The sequence below is a fragment of the Triticum aestivum genome, chromosome 7B (assembly GCF_018294505.1).
Source record: "Triticum aestivum cultivar Chinese Spring chromosome 7B, IWGSC CS RefSeq v2.1, whole genome shotgun sequence".
NCBI classification, from domain to species: Eukaryota; Viridiplantae; Streptophyta; class Magnoliopsida; order Poales; family Poaceae; genus Triticum; species Triticum aestivum.
Window position 1 is genome coordinate 761,822,006 of NC_057813.1, and position 16,953 is coordinate 761,838,958.

General features: G+C 48.5%; 1 protein-coding gene across 1 annotated transcript; it reads right to left on the reverse strand.

Annotated features, from left to right (window-relative positions):
- Positions 1-12,384: 12,384 nt before the first annotated feature.
- Positions 12,385-16,279, reverse strand: LOC123162902 (uncharacterized). Its single transcript, XM_044580658.1, has one exon. It carries the CDS (start codon positions 14,767-14,769, stop codon positions 12,454-12,456), a length of 2,316 nt encoding a protein of 771 aa, XP_044436593.1. The 5' UTR covers positions 14,770-16,279; the 3' UTR covers positions 12,385-12,453.
- Between the last annotated feature and the right edge of the window lie 674 nt (positions 16,280-16,953).

Genomic DNA, 16,953 nt, shown 5'->3' on the forward strand with positions numbered 1-16,953 from the left:
TCTGACCGATTCTTCCATTTCGGTCATACCGAGATCACTAAGTCGATCTAGGTTTTCAATCTCGGTGCAACCGATTTGAACTTTTTGGTCACACCGAGTTGCTGTAACTGTCAACAGTTATGCATCACGGTGCCACCGAGTCGTTCCACTCGGTCACACCGACAGTGTCGGGCTATATATTCACACGGGCAAAAATTTGGAAAACTTTCTCCAAACCTCTTAGCCCGCGCATAGCTCGCTCTGCCTTCTAGGTCTCCGGATCATCGACTTCGTCGCCAGCCGCCTCCAGTCGCTGGTCTCCGCCGCCGTCAACAGATTTCATCTCCGTCGTTGCCGCCGTAGCGAGTTCATCGCAGAACTAGGGTATGAACTCGATCACAGTGCTATCCTCGTCTGATTCTCAGCACATTGTGTTCATTATGATTCTTGCCACGATTGAAACACCTCTATCCAGTCAAAACAATCCTTAGAATAGATGCGATTTGAAAATTTAGGGTTAGGTTTCCGCCGAAACCATCTCGAACCCATCGAGTTGAAAACTCGGTCCCACCGATTCGGCTAACGCCATTGCACTAGTAAACCATCTCGGACCCACCGAGTTGAAAACTCGGTCCCACCGATTCGGCTAACGCCATTGCACTAGTAATTCTCGGTCTGACCGAGAATTGCTAATCGGTGTGACCGATTTTAGAACTTTGTGAAACCCTAGCAGTCTCGGTGCCACCGAACTATGACTCGGTCTGACCGAGTTCACTAGTTTAGGTTCCAAAACTGCTTCGGTATCACCGAGTTTGAAAATCGGTTGATCCGAAATGCTTTCTGTGGAAAACTATAACTAAGTTTTTGAATCATTCTTTTGCAAAAATATCTGCATTTTGTGATGCTCATCCACTCTATCTCATCTATAACTATTCACAGGGTCAGCAGTCAGTGTTTGCATCATGTCAGACCAAAGTGATAGTCAGAACAGGGAAGAAGAGCAGATTCACATGAGTGAGGGCACTAGTCCCTCTAGCACTTCAGATGATGGCAGCAGAAGCACTCCCAGCAATTTGCCCAAAGCTGCCACCAGGACAAGGAAGAAAAGAACCTCAGCCTCTGAGGATGAGGATTATGTGGCAGTAGAGGATGAGGCCACTTCCATGAAGAAAGTGGTCAAGAAAGAATATGGTTCAGCTGCAGCCACTAAGCCAGTAGTGTAGAAGAAGGCACCTGCAAGAAGGATTCCCACTTCCAAACCCAGGAAGGTTGCCACTGGAGAAACCATGAAGTTTACTATTGAGTCAGAAGATGAAGCTGCTGGTCAAGATAAAAAGAAAAAGAGAGTCAGAACCACTACTGCCAAAGTTCTTGGCAATCCCTCTATGAGGAGAGACTCTGAGGAAGAGGAAGAAGAGGTTGCTGCACCAGCACCCAAGGCACAAAAGCTGATGAGTGAAGCTATAAAGTCAGGGGCTGCAACATCAAAGCCCAAAGAAGCACCCAAAGCTGCCTCCAAGCCCAAGAATGCACCAAAGAGGAATACCAGGAGTATACCAGCTGCTGAGAAGAACAAGGCCCTAGTGCCTGAAGTTGCTGCTGAGGAAGATGATGAAGGACAAGTCCTGAGGAAGCTCAAACCCAAGATTCCAGACCACAATGATGCTCATCCTGTGGCTGAGAACATGAAAATCAGGAGAGATTCAGGGTTGAGGCTATGGAGAGAGTCAGATCCATATGCCACTAGGAGAAAGACTGCTGTTGATTACAGGTTCCACACAAAGGAACAGCAGGATTTCTATGAGACAATTTTGTTGGACAAGAAGCCTATAGTGTGTGATATGAGGTGGGTCGACTGGACCTACATGAAGGAGAATGAAGAACACTATCCGGAACATGACTTGGATTGCAGTCTTTCATGCCACTGCTTTGAAGTATCTTCTTCGCATATGCCTCCTGCCATAATGTGATCTCCTCCGGCTTTTGGTGTACCTCGATCCCAAGGTAGTAATGCAAGAGCCCTAGATCAGTCTTCTTGAATAGCTCCTTCATGTGTAGTTTGAAGTTTGCAATCACCTCTTCGTCTGCTCCAGTTATCAACAGATCATCCACATAGATGCCCGCTAAGAAACGATCCTTGCCTTTACCTCGCTTATATATTGTATGCTCTAGTGGGGCTTTCTCAAATCCAAGAGAAATCAATGTACGGTCAAGCTTAATATTCACTACTAGGGAGAAGGCTAGCAGCAACGCGGGTTTTAGGTGTATCAGTAGCGCGGGGTGAGGCGCTACTAATAAGGCGCTACAGCTAACACATAGCAGTAGCGCGTGCTCACCAGCGCTACTACTACACAAGTGTAGCAGCAGCGCGCTTAGTGGAAGCTCGCTACTGCTAGTAGCTCTAGCGTGCTCTGGCTGGACGCGCTACTGCTATCGCGGCGCTGCTGCTAACTTTCATACACTCGCTACTGCTAATTTTAGTAGTTTTTTGTTTTTTTTCGGCATATTTGTTTTGTATTTGAACAGGCTTTATAGATGAATCTTTAGCACATACAAATGTAACCATGATACACAGACAAATGCCTGCAAGACCACAAATGTAATCATAGCATATACATACAAATAATCTCATCATAATCATCATCCAACACAAAGTGGTCTCTCGTCATCATCTCGAAAATAGCGATACAAGTCTCGATTACTTGCAAATACATCGCCATCCATCTAAACAATGATATACGCGAGAAGAGCTATCACTTTGAGTACATGAGTTCGTATCCCTCTCTCCCATTAGCGTGAACCTAAATTAACTACTGCCCATCGCTCGGAAACCGGAAACCGGTACACCTAGGCCTGACACTCCGGCCACTTGTCGTATATATACTCCTAGCGTAGCACTTATTCACCATCCATGATCTATGCACCTGCATCGTCACATGAGTCGATGATATGGAACATATATATATAGTTGAGCAACAGAAAGAGACAGACTTGGCAAAAATAGAAACAACATATCATAAGCATAAATAACAAAGTTCATCGTACCCCAAAATGCCCTAACTAGAGTGATATTCACTAGTCGAGGAGGAGGACGGTTTAATTACATCACAAATAAAGTTTCACCGCGCATAACTCAAAGTTTTGTCATACAGAAAGTATGGACTAAACGGACACATTGTCATATATCGACAATCACTCCAACATGTCGTTCCATCCATCCATGTCAGGGAGATAGTCCCCGAGCCTAGTGAAAGGCTTCAGGTCGAGACGCTGAACGGCTACCCGTGTTCGGACGTCTTCCCGCGACATTTGTCCTTCTTCGTAGAACATCCCTGTTTTTCCGACGACCTCCTTCATGATGATTTGGGCAAGTTCGCGCTAGATGTGATAGAACTCGGCTCGAAGTCGATGATCCTCGATATCTCCTACGTTCTTTGCCCATTGCAGAATATGGGCATCGCCGGATGTAGGTGACATGCGAAGATTCTGGTGATCCCGCCTATACTCCAGCATGTGGTGTAGGACATAGAATCCATCATTAAGAGAATCGTTCGGTTGCTGGATGCAGCAGAAGTCGGTCTTATGGCCGAAGGCGAGCCTGCCGCCCCTTCTCTTCTTGTCCCTAACCTCTCCACCCCTTGCTTGGTAGTAAAACATATAACTGTCGAGAACATCCTTAATGTGGGTGTAATCCTTTTTGTGAATGTTCTTCGACGACTCCAAGTAAAGAGCGTGAGAGAATCGGGGGTATAGGATGATGAGGACGGCGCGCCCACCGCTGCGCAAAATAAGTACACCTCAAATTACTTAGCCTCCACCGTGCAAATGAATGATTGAAATCGAAGGAAGGATAGCAGCGCGGATGACTTACACGCGATGATAAGGCACGAGAATCGCCTCCTTGTCCTTATTGGCGAGCATGAAACTAACGATGTAATCCCTCGCGTATTCACGGTGCTCTGCGCAGACTCCCAAGAAGCCCTCGTGCATGTAGTACGGGTCAGCGACACAAATATGAGATATCTGCTCAAACCCGATGATGTAGTTCATGTGCAAGGCATAAAGGCGGACAAACGTAAAATCCAGCTTCTTCATGTGAAACATGTCGAATATGTAATCGAATCGGAGGAAGAACTTATCCGCGGGGAAGCTGTCGACGTACGACATTTGCCGCGGAACGTTAACCACGTAGAGTGGGTATCCTGGATCTGTCGAGGCGACAAGGCCTTTCTCTACCCGCAGCACATCGTCATGAAGTCTCCTTAGATCGCCGAATCTGGCCCCTAGCGCTCTTGCAGGTAGGATTGGTTGACCGGGGATATGCCATTTATCCGCATCGGGGATATCTATACGGTCCTGAAGCCGAGGCTGCTGAGGCGGCTGGATCATAGAATCAGTTTTTTTGCCTTTCCTCGCTCTCTTCCTAGACTTCTTTACTACCGGAAGGTCGTCCATAATACGTTGAGACGGCAATTCAGGCACCGACTCATGACGCTCAAACCCTGAGGAGGCGCCAGTATAGACGTACTGTTCAGTGCCACCGTCGTCCTCGTCCTCATCCATGGCGACGTCATCAGCGACTAATGGAGCCTCCTCCTTACCCCGTCCGCTATCACCCAACCCGACACCCGACGCTAATTGGGTAGGTGGGGTGTTGATGTTCATACCTTGCTGAGGCTGCGTGCTCGTGGGTGTGCTCCCGACAGCCTCCAGATGAAGTAGACTCTTTGGTCACAACAGGACCCACCCATTGCAACAATCACCAAGCCGCCGCGGTGTCTCATCGTCATCCACCAGTAGTATTGCAGGAGGCAAATTCTCGTGGCCCAGTTCGACACTGGCCACGGAAACCTTGAAGACGTTCGGGGGATCGGCCGGCTATAGAACAATGGTTCCTTCGGCTCCATTATCGTCGCCTTCCCCACGTCCACCTTCTGGTCGCCGATGGTGTACAATATGGTGCACGGGGTTTCGTCGGCCTGCAAAGAAAAGTCTTTGACGTGAGACATCCGAAAGGCAACGAAAACGGGAGATTATACATTTATATTGAAGGGGTCCGGTGTGACAGATACCGTGAGGGCGTCGAGCTCAGCCAAAGACGAAGCACCGCCGAGCACGTCCGGTGCGGGAGTCGGTGCGGGAGCAGGTGCTCCCAAGAAGTCAGCAAGGGGAAAGTCCTCTATATTTTCTTCTGGATTTTGCCTTGTCCAAGTGAAAACGCCCGTCACCAAGGAAGTAGACAAATCTGCAACCACCTGTTTTGCGGCAGCTACCGCTGTTGCGACTGTCTGAGATGATTTCTTCTCAACCGCAATCTCAACCTTCTTGTCGATGTTTTCTTCAGTTAACCTCTGTCTTTCCTTTCTCTCCTCCGTGGTCTCACAGTAGTACTTCTTCCATGTGGCGCCGTCTCCGACACCGTGCACGCGTCCGTACGACGGTTGAGTATCCACCGGTTGTCGTTTCAATATGTTCAACGCCCGGTTGAATGGAGTGTCCCACTTGGGCCTCGCCAATGCCTCAGACGGCGAGTCGCTTTCGGCCGCAATCCGGTGCTGCTCTCTCTGCAAAAGGCACAAGGATCGTTTACAAATATGACTAACGTGTGCAGTCAAATTGATCAGAAACTAAAATTACCAGCAGTCTCATGAACTCCGTAATGACCGGTGTTGTCTCGTAAACCTTCTTCACTGGGTCCCAATGGTGCCGAGCCCTCAGGACGTCACGCTCCTGCGGGACGGTGAAATCCGCCAAGGGTTCTGGGATGCCCAGACTCGCGGCTTCCGCGTCCTCCTGGGCCCATTTGGACCTCTTTCCGCCGTAACCACGGCTTCCGAGGTGGTGGCTCCCAATGTTCCTCTCTTGATGCCCCTTCATGTACTTAGATTTTTTTTTGGCAGCTTCAGCCTCGCAAACCTCCTTGAATATTTGAAACTGCTCTTCCGTGATTGTCGGATTATCCTTTACAATCTCGGAGTAGGGTTCCTTCTTGTCGATGATCTTTGCTTTCACTCGAGTTTTCCAAGCGGCCAACGCGTCGCTAAACTTGGTCATGGCGTGTTTGTTTATCTTCTTCATTGCCGGGTCCTCGTCTGGATCTTCATAATCCTTCTCATTCTGGCCCGGGAACAAGAATATCTGGTGAAACTTCTTTAGGAGGGAGCTCCTCATATTTTCTATCTTCTGTAGTTTCTCATCGTTGATGGCGGCGGTTGTCCGTACGATGCAGCCTATTTGATTGCCGTAGCATCGACGCGATTCCCCGGGCGCCTTTGGCTCAAAATTGCCGTCGTCCACCTCCATGACCACCAGTCTAGTAGTCCTGAGTTTGTTAGGAAGTCACTGCCTCTTTGCTTTCGGTTCTACAGTACCGGCTCCGCTCCCCGAGGCAGCGCCGGTCTCAGTCTCAGCGCTGGTCTCGACACCGGTCTGAGTCTCAGCGCCGGTTTCAGTCTCAGCACCGGTCTGCGTGTCGGTCTCAATCCCCGATGCCACCGGTGGGCCCAGCAACAACATCGGTTTATCGTCGGTAAGGCTAAAAAATTCGTCTGCCGCCCGGTTGACGTCGTCGCAATCACCAGAACCCTGTCCTTCATCGTTGCTAGCCATGTTTCCTATGATTAAATCTAGTCAATTAATTCTAGACCTAATAAAATGAATAATGACATAAAAAAGGCCTATTGTTTTGCAGGAACGTTGACTCCTTCCTGGTGCGGCAAATCCCGGGCACTCGGTATGTCCTAGTTTGTAGCACAAGTCATGCCGAAATTCACGGAGAATTTCAGCATGACCTTTGCTAAAAAGTGGACAAATCGAGAACCTGAAATTTGCCGGAACGGAAATGAATCAACATTCCGGCACAACATATATAGGCCACTCAGCTTCATTTAAACAACAAAGCCACTTGGGCACAATCGAACCACTTCAATGAAAAGATATAACATGACCACTTCAATGAAAAGATATAATCAACAATAAAAGTCTAGGAAGGGATCATCTTTAAAATAAAACTTGCCTAAATAACCTAGATAATTAACCTAATTAAAGTAGTTAACCTGACTAGTTCTCTGTCAAAGCCCTAACTAAATTTTTGCCTAAATAACCTAGATAATTAACCTATGCATGAGAGAGAGAGAGAGAGGAGGGGTGGGGGCTTACAGAGGATGGCTCCGGTGGTGGCGAGGGAGGCAGGGGCGTCTCCGGTGACGGCGAGGGAGGCAGTTGTGGCAAGGGAGGATCCGGTGGCGTCGACGGCGGCTCCGGTGGCGTTGATGAGGCCGCGCGGCTTCGTGGCGTTGGGGGCGGCTCCGGTGGCGTCGACGGCGCACGGCTCTGGTGGCTCCGGGGGCGTCGACGTCGGCAGGAGACGACGGCGAAGTGGGGCGACGGCGAATCGGGGAGATGGCGGCGGGGTGGGTCGAGAGATTTGGGGGGCAATGGTGGCCGGGGGGAAACGGTTTTTTGGTTAAGTCAAACGTAGCGGAAGCGCGTTTCGAAAAATGGGTTATAGCTAACTTAGCTATAGAGCGTTTTACAAAACGCGCTACTTCTACGGCTATGTAAATTTCTCCCTTTTTTATTTCCTTTTCTGTTTCTACAACGGGGGTCTAGGAAACGCGCTGCAGCTATGTTAGCTATAGCGCCTCTTTTGAACACACCCTACAGCTATGCCTTTCTATGTTTTTCTGCTTTTTCATTTATTTTGCTTTACATTTTATTTTATTTTCTTTCTCCTTTTCTGTTTCTTTCATTTTCATTTACTTTTCTATTTGTTTTTCATTTTATTTTATTTCCGTTAGCAGTAGCGCTCTTCTTGTGAAACACGCTGCTACTCATGCCCTAGCTGTAGCGCGCTTCCTCCAAGCCCGCTACTGGTATGCGTAGCCTATCGTTCCACCAATGGGAATATTAGTAGTAGCGCTTTTACGATCACACGCGCTACTGCTACAATTGTATCTGCAGCGCGGTTTTTTCTCAACCGCTACTGCTATCTAGCACTAGCGCCCTTTTTTGACCCGCGCTGTTGCTAAATTTCTGTGTATAAGGTTTTCCCTAGTAGTGATTCCATGCCCGAGGAACTTGTCGTAGCCCGTACACCGCTTTGTGTAGGTTCAATACCTTGTGCTCCTCTCCTTCTTGGATGTACCCCGGTGGTTGCTTCACATACAACTCTTCTTCTAACTCCCCAGTCAAAAATGCGGAGTTCACATCCATATGATGTATCCTTCAAGATTCTTGAGCCGCGAGAGCTATAAGTAGCCTCACCGTGTCCATCCTTGCAAGTGGAGCGAACACTTCTTTGAAGTCCATACCTTGGTCTTGCACGTTCGATTTAGCCACGAGCCTTGCTTTATGCTTCACCAAGTTCCCCTTCGGCATCTTTATTGACTTTGAACACCCACTTGAGCTTCATGGCATTATGTCCGTTGGGAAGATCGACGAGTTCCCATACTTTGTTGTCTCGGATCGACCCCAACTCTTCATCCATAGCATGACGCCAACACTCTTCTGTCTTTGCGTCTTCAAAATTTTCCGGTTCCTCGATGTGCAAACATCGTTGCCCTTTACTCTTCATCTTCACCGGACATCGTTGTTCTGAACTTGCCAAAGTTCCTGTTGCTGGCAATTTTGTGCTTTCTGGAGCTTTTTCTAGCGCTCCAAACTTTTCTGAGCTGTGTTCCCCTTGCAAATTTTCTAGGATTTGCTCCCTTTCTGGCCCACTAGATAGATCTCCTGCAGATGGCACTGTTCCTTCACGTGGGCTGCTTGAATGCACCACAACCACCACATTGCTTCTTGCTAGTTCTTGGCTTGATCGTGGCCCATGTGGCCACCTAGTGCACTCACCTGCTTGTGCGCTGCCTAGCAAGTTGCTGCTGCCATCGAGCTCGTCGCCCACTGCATCTCCGCTCGCTTGCAACCCAGCAGCTACTCGTGACGCATCTGCCTCGAACCGTGTTCTTCTGGCGAAACGTATTCGCCATTTTCCTGCACAACCACTCTGTCACGCCCTGCCACGTGTTCTTCTGGCGACACATCTTCGCCGTCTTCTAGCGCAATCACATCATCACGCTTTGTGTCGTGGTCTTCTGGCGCGACAACCTCGCCTACTTCTAGCGCGATCACACCGCCACGCTTTGCGTCATGGACTTCTGACGCCACAACTTCGCCTAGGTTTGCTGACGTAACCACACTGTCACACCCTGGGTCATGGTCTTCTGGCGCCACAACTTCTCCTGGGTAGACTGAGGCGTATGCACTCACCGGACCCGTGTCCAGCTGATCGTGATCATCTGGATCATCTTCGTCCACTAGCTCGCACATCAACATCATATCCCATCGTCTCCTTCCTCGACCATGAGCGTCCTTTGCTTGATGCTTCCTCGCACTTAGCCTTGAAGTGACCGAGGAGGCCACACTTATGACACCTCACTTTTCTGATGTCAAACTTCCTCCTCGGTGGTGCGGGCGCATCCTCGTCGTCTTAGTCGGTGAAGTTCTTTCTCGCCGAGCGCTGCTTCCCTTTCCCCTTCTTCTTGGCGCTGCTCGTAGATCCACCCTGCTTTTCTTTTGACAGGGCAATCCGTTGCGCCTTTGTCAGCATCGGGTGCTCACCCGCCTCCGCGTCGCCGAAACTAAGACGAATTCTCTCGTCGTGGGCCTTGAACCTTCCGACGAGATCCTCAACCGTAAGAGTTTTCAGGTCGAGACATTTCTCAATCGACGTGATGATCTGGATGTAGCATGCGGGCGCGGCGCGCAAAAATCGTCGGAGGATCGCAACTTCTTCTAGGGTTGAACCATAGTTGTGTATGCCGTTGACGAGGGTCTTGAGATGGGAGGCAAACTGATCGACCGTCTCACTTTCATCCATCTTCAGGCACTCGTAGCTTCTCATCAAGGACTGGAGATGTGCTTCCTGGACACGGTCACGACCCTGGTGCAGGATCATGATGGTCTCCCATGCCTCCTTCGCCGAGTTCTTTCCGACTTGGTGTTGCGGCACATCCTTCGGCATGGCGGAGTAGATCGCCCTTAACGCTTGACGATCCTTCCGGTACTTCGCCGCGCCCTTCGCGTACTCGGTGCCGCCAGGGTCGACGGCTTCCCAGTACTCAGCTCCCTCCATCGCGACCTCCATGTTCATCGCCCACAGTGCGTAGTCCTCTAGATTCAGACGGGGGAATTGCGACACCCCCACCATCGGCATCGGCGCTCTCGCTGCTGCCGTCACGATCTCCTTGCCTGTGTTCGACATGATCCTTCGAGTGCTTTCCGAAGATCACGACCAACAAACCAAGCTATGAATACCAATTGTTGGCACAGGCCCAACGTACGTCGCTCGTAGACGATTACTTTCCGTCAAGAGCACACACGTAGTCGCCGAATCCACCGAGTTCTTTCCGGCCATACGTAGACTACACGTACGTAGCACAGCCAGGACACACAAGGCACATGCTAACTAGCTAGCTTAACAAACTTGCATGCGTCGTTGGGCGGCCGCGGTGCTCCTCGGCTTTCGATGGTGCGACTTGGCGGTGTTCCGCGGGTCGCGGGCGTTCCTGATGCGGCAGCGCGGCCATTGGCCGTGGGGCGCGTGGTGGTGCGGCTGGCCACCGGCTTATGCTCCGCCTAGATCTGGGCCCCTCTGGGCCTCATCTGGGTTGGGGCGGCCTGGTGCTTAGGCGCCCGGCGGCGCAGCTCCCTAGTGGAGATGGCGCGGCGTCGGGGGTTACGGGCGGTGGCAGCCTCGTCAACCGATGTGTTGCAGCATGGCGGCACGGGTTGTCCGGATCCTTCGAGGTCCGGCCGGGCCTGTGCGGGCCCGGTAAGCTCATGTCGTCCTGTCCGGTCGGCTCTGCGGCAGCAGTGGTGGTAGTCCCCACCCTTCGACTGAGTGGCGGATGCCCCCGAGCCCGTTGGCCCTTCGTCCCTCCACCAAGTCTCGTGTCGGTGGCTCAGAGAGACGGCAATGATGGTTCGGTGACCGTGGTGGCACATGTTGGTGGACGGCAGTTCCAGTGGTGCACTTCAGATCGTCCGGGGTGGTGGTGGTCGTTTGGGTGGGAGAAATCTCTGGTGGCTTGTCCGTCATCGACGCGGTGACGCCTGCGGGCGCCGCAATACCTTCCTGAAGGGCGTCGGATATACCCCTCCCCCACTGCCCTCTGCGTACCGGGGGAAACCCTTGGACTTGTTCGGGCAGCAGTGACGTCGTCATCGCATTCCTTCTTGAAGGTGCTGCCCGGTATGCGACGCCTCGGAATGCTAGGAGCACGGTCGTACTTCTCCGGATGGTGCAGCTGTTTCTGGCCATCTTTGTTTTGTCGATCAGCCGTCGTCGGCATTTATTTCTCTTTTTTTCTCTCTTCTTTTCTCTTTTGGGCTTGTTTGTGCTGCGGTCCCAACAAGCTCGTTTATCGGATGGTGCTGTATAATATATAAAGCGGGGGAAAGCCCTTTTTTCTTAAAAAAGAACAATACAAAGACGCGACTTGATGGCTATGGGGCCGTATCGGTCCTGCTGATCTTTATTACCTGATCTGAGTCGTTACAATTACAGGGGCTGGTTACAAAGTAGTATATAAATAGCACTTAGGCTAGCTAATACCAAAACCTACTCGGTGATGGTTCCAATCCCGAGCCGGACTGGACTTCGTGGTTAATTCCAACAATTAACATGTACTAACCTTAATCAGGACAGCAATATTATTGCCTTCATAAAACAAGAATTATCAGCTGATCCATGAGTGTCTATCATTCCACCATATATATCTTTTGCATTGCGCTGCCAAACATTTGTTTAGCCTTACTTTTGAATTATGGGCATGCACATACATATGTTCAACATTGGTTCAACCAACTTCTGAATTATGTTTTGCTATTATATGGCCCAGTATTTGTGAGAAAAACTTGTTTAAGTTTTCTATACTTATGATTAAAGTAGCTAGCTGCACATACATATATACATGTCACTATACAACCTGGTAAATAGAGAATCAAATTAAAATTACAAGATAGTGTGTCGGTCCTGGTTAGTATATGAGCTCTTGCTCGGTTTCGCCTTGTATCAGTCACGCCGTTCCAGCTTGTTCCTCTAGTTCTTGAGGGTAGTGTGGTGTGGTTAAATGCAGAATGCCTATAAGGCTATAGAACCAGCTGTTCTGCTACAAGGCACGGATGTTCTCCTGCGACATTATCTCGAGTCTATAGTCTAATTGCTGCAAGGAATGTGGAGTTGTGGACACATTCACTCATGTTATATGCTCGTGTATCGTTATGTCAGACATTTGTTCGGACGTAATCAGGCTTCAAAGAAGAAAAAGAAGAACCCATGGCAAAAGGAAGCAGGACGTATTTCAATGTTCAATTGGCACGATATAACCAAGGCCTTGTGATCTGGAAGATTGTTGGGTGCCTATTACATTGGATGCACATAACTAGAGAATAAAGAGAAGAAGAAATGGAAATGAATCAGGACGGATGTGCTTGGTCCTCCAGCCTCAGGACAGCTCTTGTGTACCTGGACTCCCTGCCGTACTTAACTGCCTCCTCCAAGCGTGAGCTGTGTAGCTCATCAAGTTTCTGCTGCAAATGTTGCTTGATTGCCTCGCTGTAGGAACCCTTGAGCCACACCTCCTTGAGTCTAGATAATTCCTTTAATCCAGACACCTCCAAAGAAGCCTCAGCAGTAGAGCAGTCAACCACCAGCACCTCAATGTATTCTGGTATCCAATATCCAAAACATATCGCCAGCTTGTAGCTGCCACAGTCAATCTTGAGGATTGGGGCGTCAGTGAAACCATCACAATACAACGTCTCATCCCGCTGACCATAATGGAGCTGGCCATCTTGAACCGGCTTGACATAAATATTACGAAATGCACGTCGATGAGGAAATTCCGTAATGCTGTATATATCTTCTTGCGTCGACACTATGAGGTCAAAACGAGACTTTCTGAGACAGTAAAGATGCTTCACCAAGACCGGCGGTACTTGTACTTCCCCACCCGTCGAATACAGCTTAAGGCTCTTCAGACTCTTGGGTAGGCCGGAGAACATGTCACTCGAACGAGAAAAAAAACTTGTTGCAGGTTCCCCCTTGTCAAAATATACTGACAATGACTCGAGATGACCATGTCCTGAAATGGCAGAGTACAAGTCGTGCCAGTTTTTGCGGTTGATACCAGACACGCCGAGCTTGCGCAACTGGGTAAGCTTATTTACCTCCTTGAGGATGGCCTTCCCACCTGCACCACTCACATTCACGACACCGAGTGTACGCAAGGCCGCCATATTCCCAATCCCGTGAGCCTGAACCTTAACACCACCACCATTATCATTAAGTCGTTGGCGTCTGCGCAACTTCTTCTTATTGGAAAACCAGTTATCCAGATCGTGTGCCCTCCTTCTCAGTAGCGCTAGTATAGGTGATGCCCCATCATCACCGTCAATAGCAGCTGGTGCTGGTGTTTCTGATGGTTGACTTGTGCTCACGCCATGACGGTCTACCGGTGTTGTTGTTGCTGTTGCTGCTACTGCTACTGCTCCTGCTGTTTGGACTGTCCTTGTGCCATCATTGTCTGCTTCTGCTGCTTTAGTTAATCCCCCGTATTCATTGTCAATGTCAGCTGGTGGCAATGTTTCTGATAGTTGACTTGTGCTCGACTTGCTTGTTGCTGCTACCGCCACTGCTCTGCGGATCATGCTTGTGCTAGCATGGCCTGCCGCTACTGATTTAGTTAATGTCCCATCTTCATCATCAATGTCAGTTTGTGGTGTTTCTGATGGTTGACTTATGTTCGCGCCATGAGGGTCCACTGATGTTGTTGTTGTAGTAGTAGTAGTAGTTGTTGTTGTTGTTGCTGCTGCTGCTGCAACCACTACTGATGTTTGGCTGGTGCTTGTACCATCATGCTCTGATGCTTCCTGTTGCACATCATGGCCTTGACCCAATGATTCATAAGTGGTGCCTGCACGAATATATTGTAGATTTTGTAGCTTGCTGATGGAGGCTGGTAACTCTACTATACATGTGTGTCTGACATTCAGAGTTTGCAACTGCCTCAGTCCACCCACTGAATCTGGCAGACAAGTGATATCTTCGCATCCCCGCAAGGATAGAAACTTGAGACAAGGCAGTAGCTTCACTATCTTCTCGAGGTCACCATCTGATACACTTGATGTATCCTCCAGATCCAGCACCCTAAGAAGTGCCATATTGATACCCTTAGAGACGAAGAATGACCTCCACTTCCCAAATACTGTGAAAGAACGTAGTCGTGATAGGTCCATGCTCTTGAATACACTCTCGTCTCTGTCCCAAGTGGTGCTAATGGTGAGGTGTTGTCCAGCACATTGCAAGCTGGGGCTGCAACGGCCCTCCAGTGCAAACACAAGGTTATGATCCATTCTCCGTGACATGATATATCCATGGAAGAAACCGTTAACTTGGAACATGTCTTTCACCTTGCTATTTGATGCATTCGTGTTTGGTGGATACTGGATTATGCTCAACTTGATCAGTTCAGAGAACAACATTTCCCCATCCTCATCTGCACTAATGCCAAACCTATCCTTGTAGTAACCCTCTGCACTTATACCAAAATTTTCCCTGGAGTAGCCCTGACGGTTGATAAGATATTTATCACTAGAGTAACCCCCTGAGCGCAAACTAAATTTTCTGTTACCCTCCATGCTAGTACCAAACTTCTCTCTGGAGTAACCCTCAGCTCGAGAGCAGTTTTTTGTAGCTCGAGCTACACAGGACCTACTATCCCTTCCGTTCATTCTACAATACTTTGCATAGAGATATGTGCCATGTAAACAGGCCTTGTCAGTAGTTAACAGCGCAGGAACAGTGCGACGCCCTCACCCAGGCCAGACGCTGCGCTGTGTAAAAAAAGGGCCTATCTCCTAGGTGAGTACTGTAGTATAATTTTTATGATAGGTTGGTCTACTGCATGCATGCGCATCTCTCTTCCTTCACCCTACTATGTCCCACATGCATGCAGCTTTCCACTCTCCTCACGTCCTCTCTCTTCTTTTTTCCTCTCTCACACAGTCACGTAGCTCCTCTCTCTCTCTTCCTATTCTCTCTCACAAACAATACCTCGCTCCCTTTGAATCTCATATCTGACAACATCTCTCTCTAGGAAAAAAGGAGCACTCTCTGCACACTCTTCTCTAGATTGGTCAGAGGTGTGCAGGCGGTGAGAAAATGTGTACAGTGGTTTGGCCCATGCGTTACAGTTTGCCAGCGATTAAAAAACAGAACAGTGGCCTGCAGCTTCCCCACAGCTTGCACAGACAGCTCCTGCTAATTACTCTGCCCATGTCAGAAGGACAGCTTGTGTAGCACATATCACGACGTGAGCCGATGGTATGGATAGTGGGTCATGTGGAGCTCGGCCTAGGCTGAAACTTTCCGCCCTCAGCTATCCACCGCCTCAACAATCGCCTACGTCTGATATTGTAGTCCGCATGGAAGACTGAGAGATAAAAGATACATGGCTTCAGTGCATCTGAGCACGCATCAAAGTAGGACTGCATCCAACTAAATATACTCTTTAAACCAGAGAATTCTGGCCTGGTCTCCAAAATTCCCATGAAGTCATCATTGATGTATTCCAGAAAATCTACATTCTTTCGGCATGTGCGACACTCTTCTCCTATAGCAAGTATCACTTTAGGAAGTCTGCCACACTTAGACATGGCAATATTGGAAACCTGAATCTCCCTAGGACTCAGTTCATTGCCGCCCCAAGCTACCTAAAATGCAGAAGTCAATTAAATTCAACAGCATATACACAAATTTATTTGGAGACAATATCAACTTAAGTACATATGCAGTATACGTAAAGTTACTTTTAGATTGCCAAATGAAGTTAGCAAAATCAAATTCTATGTTTGAGTCTCAAATGAGAATTAAAGTGTAGAGTATTCTCAAAAGACGTAATTTGGCCATTTTAGATACCTTTTGGTATGTCACGCGGATTAATTTGATGTCTTCATTTTATGAATTTCATTCTGTTAAACGTCAATTGCATCGCTTAGATTTTTGAGAATAACACATCTTCCAGAGGAACATGATGCTAACCGATTACACAACAATATTGTCCTATTTGTCTTCATATTTTATGTTTCAAGAAGTTCTCTAAATTAGTAAATAACCGCATCAATAGTGCGTCAGATCATGTTGTTTTCCCCACTTAGACAATCTTAGTGAGAGGAACGAACATCCCTTGAGGTGGTGGTAATCCTGCATTAGATGATGCAGGGGTTGCTCCGAAAATATAGTAATGTGATCCTTCAAAATTTGAGTAACCATATGGGAAACCAAATGATCCATTCATGCTGATATGGACCACTACACAGTGATGGTGAATAGGAACAATAGTACTCTCATAAGTAGGGCTCCTGTTGGGAATGAATTGGTGGGTCATCAATAAGAATTGCATGATCAGAAGCGTCAATGGAAACCTAATTATGTGGTTATGTTGCTGATATCAACTATACATGATTGAGGCTTAGATCACCTACAATTTCAAAAGGAGCCTTAGCTCAGCGGTTAGGCATGTGGTTGCAAGCCTTACCACCCAGGTTCAATACCTATAATTGAACCATGATGTTTTTTTAAAAAGGAGGATGACCCCCGGCCTCTGCATCTAGGAGATGCATGCAGCCATTTTATTAATTATTCACAAAGACCTTACAACATAGTACACCGGCTAGTCTGAAGCAACCATCTTAGCAACATATGTCGCTACTCCAATCTAGTCCGAGCCTAATAGTAAACGGACATCATGGGTCTTTAACTTGAGGTGCATGGCCTTTTCCCCATTTTATTAACTTGAGGACTAACTTTCACTACTAGGAAAAGGGCTAAAGATAGGATTGACACTAATGGCGCACCAGAGAAGTGGTGCGCCACTACTATATACTAATGGCGCACCTGGTGGAGATACGCCATTA

Bases quoted from the DNA above. Each gene is read 5' to 3' on its own strand.
- LOC123162902 (XM_044580658.1), bottom strand. From the start codon at position 14,769: ATGAACGGAAGGGATAGTAGGTCCTGTGTAGCTCGAGCTACAAAAAAC.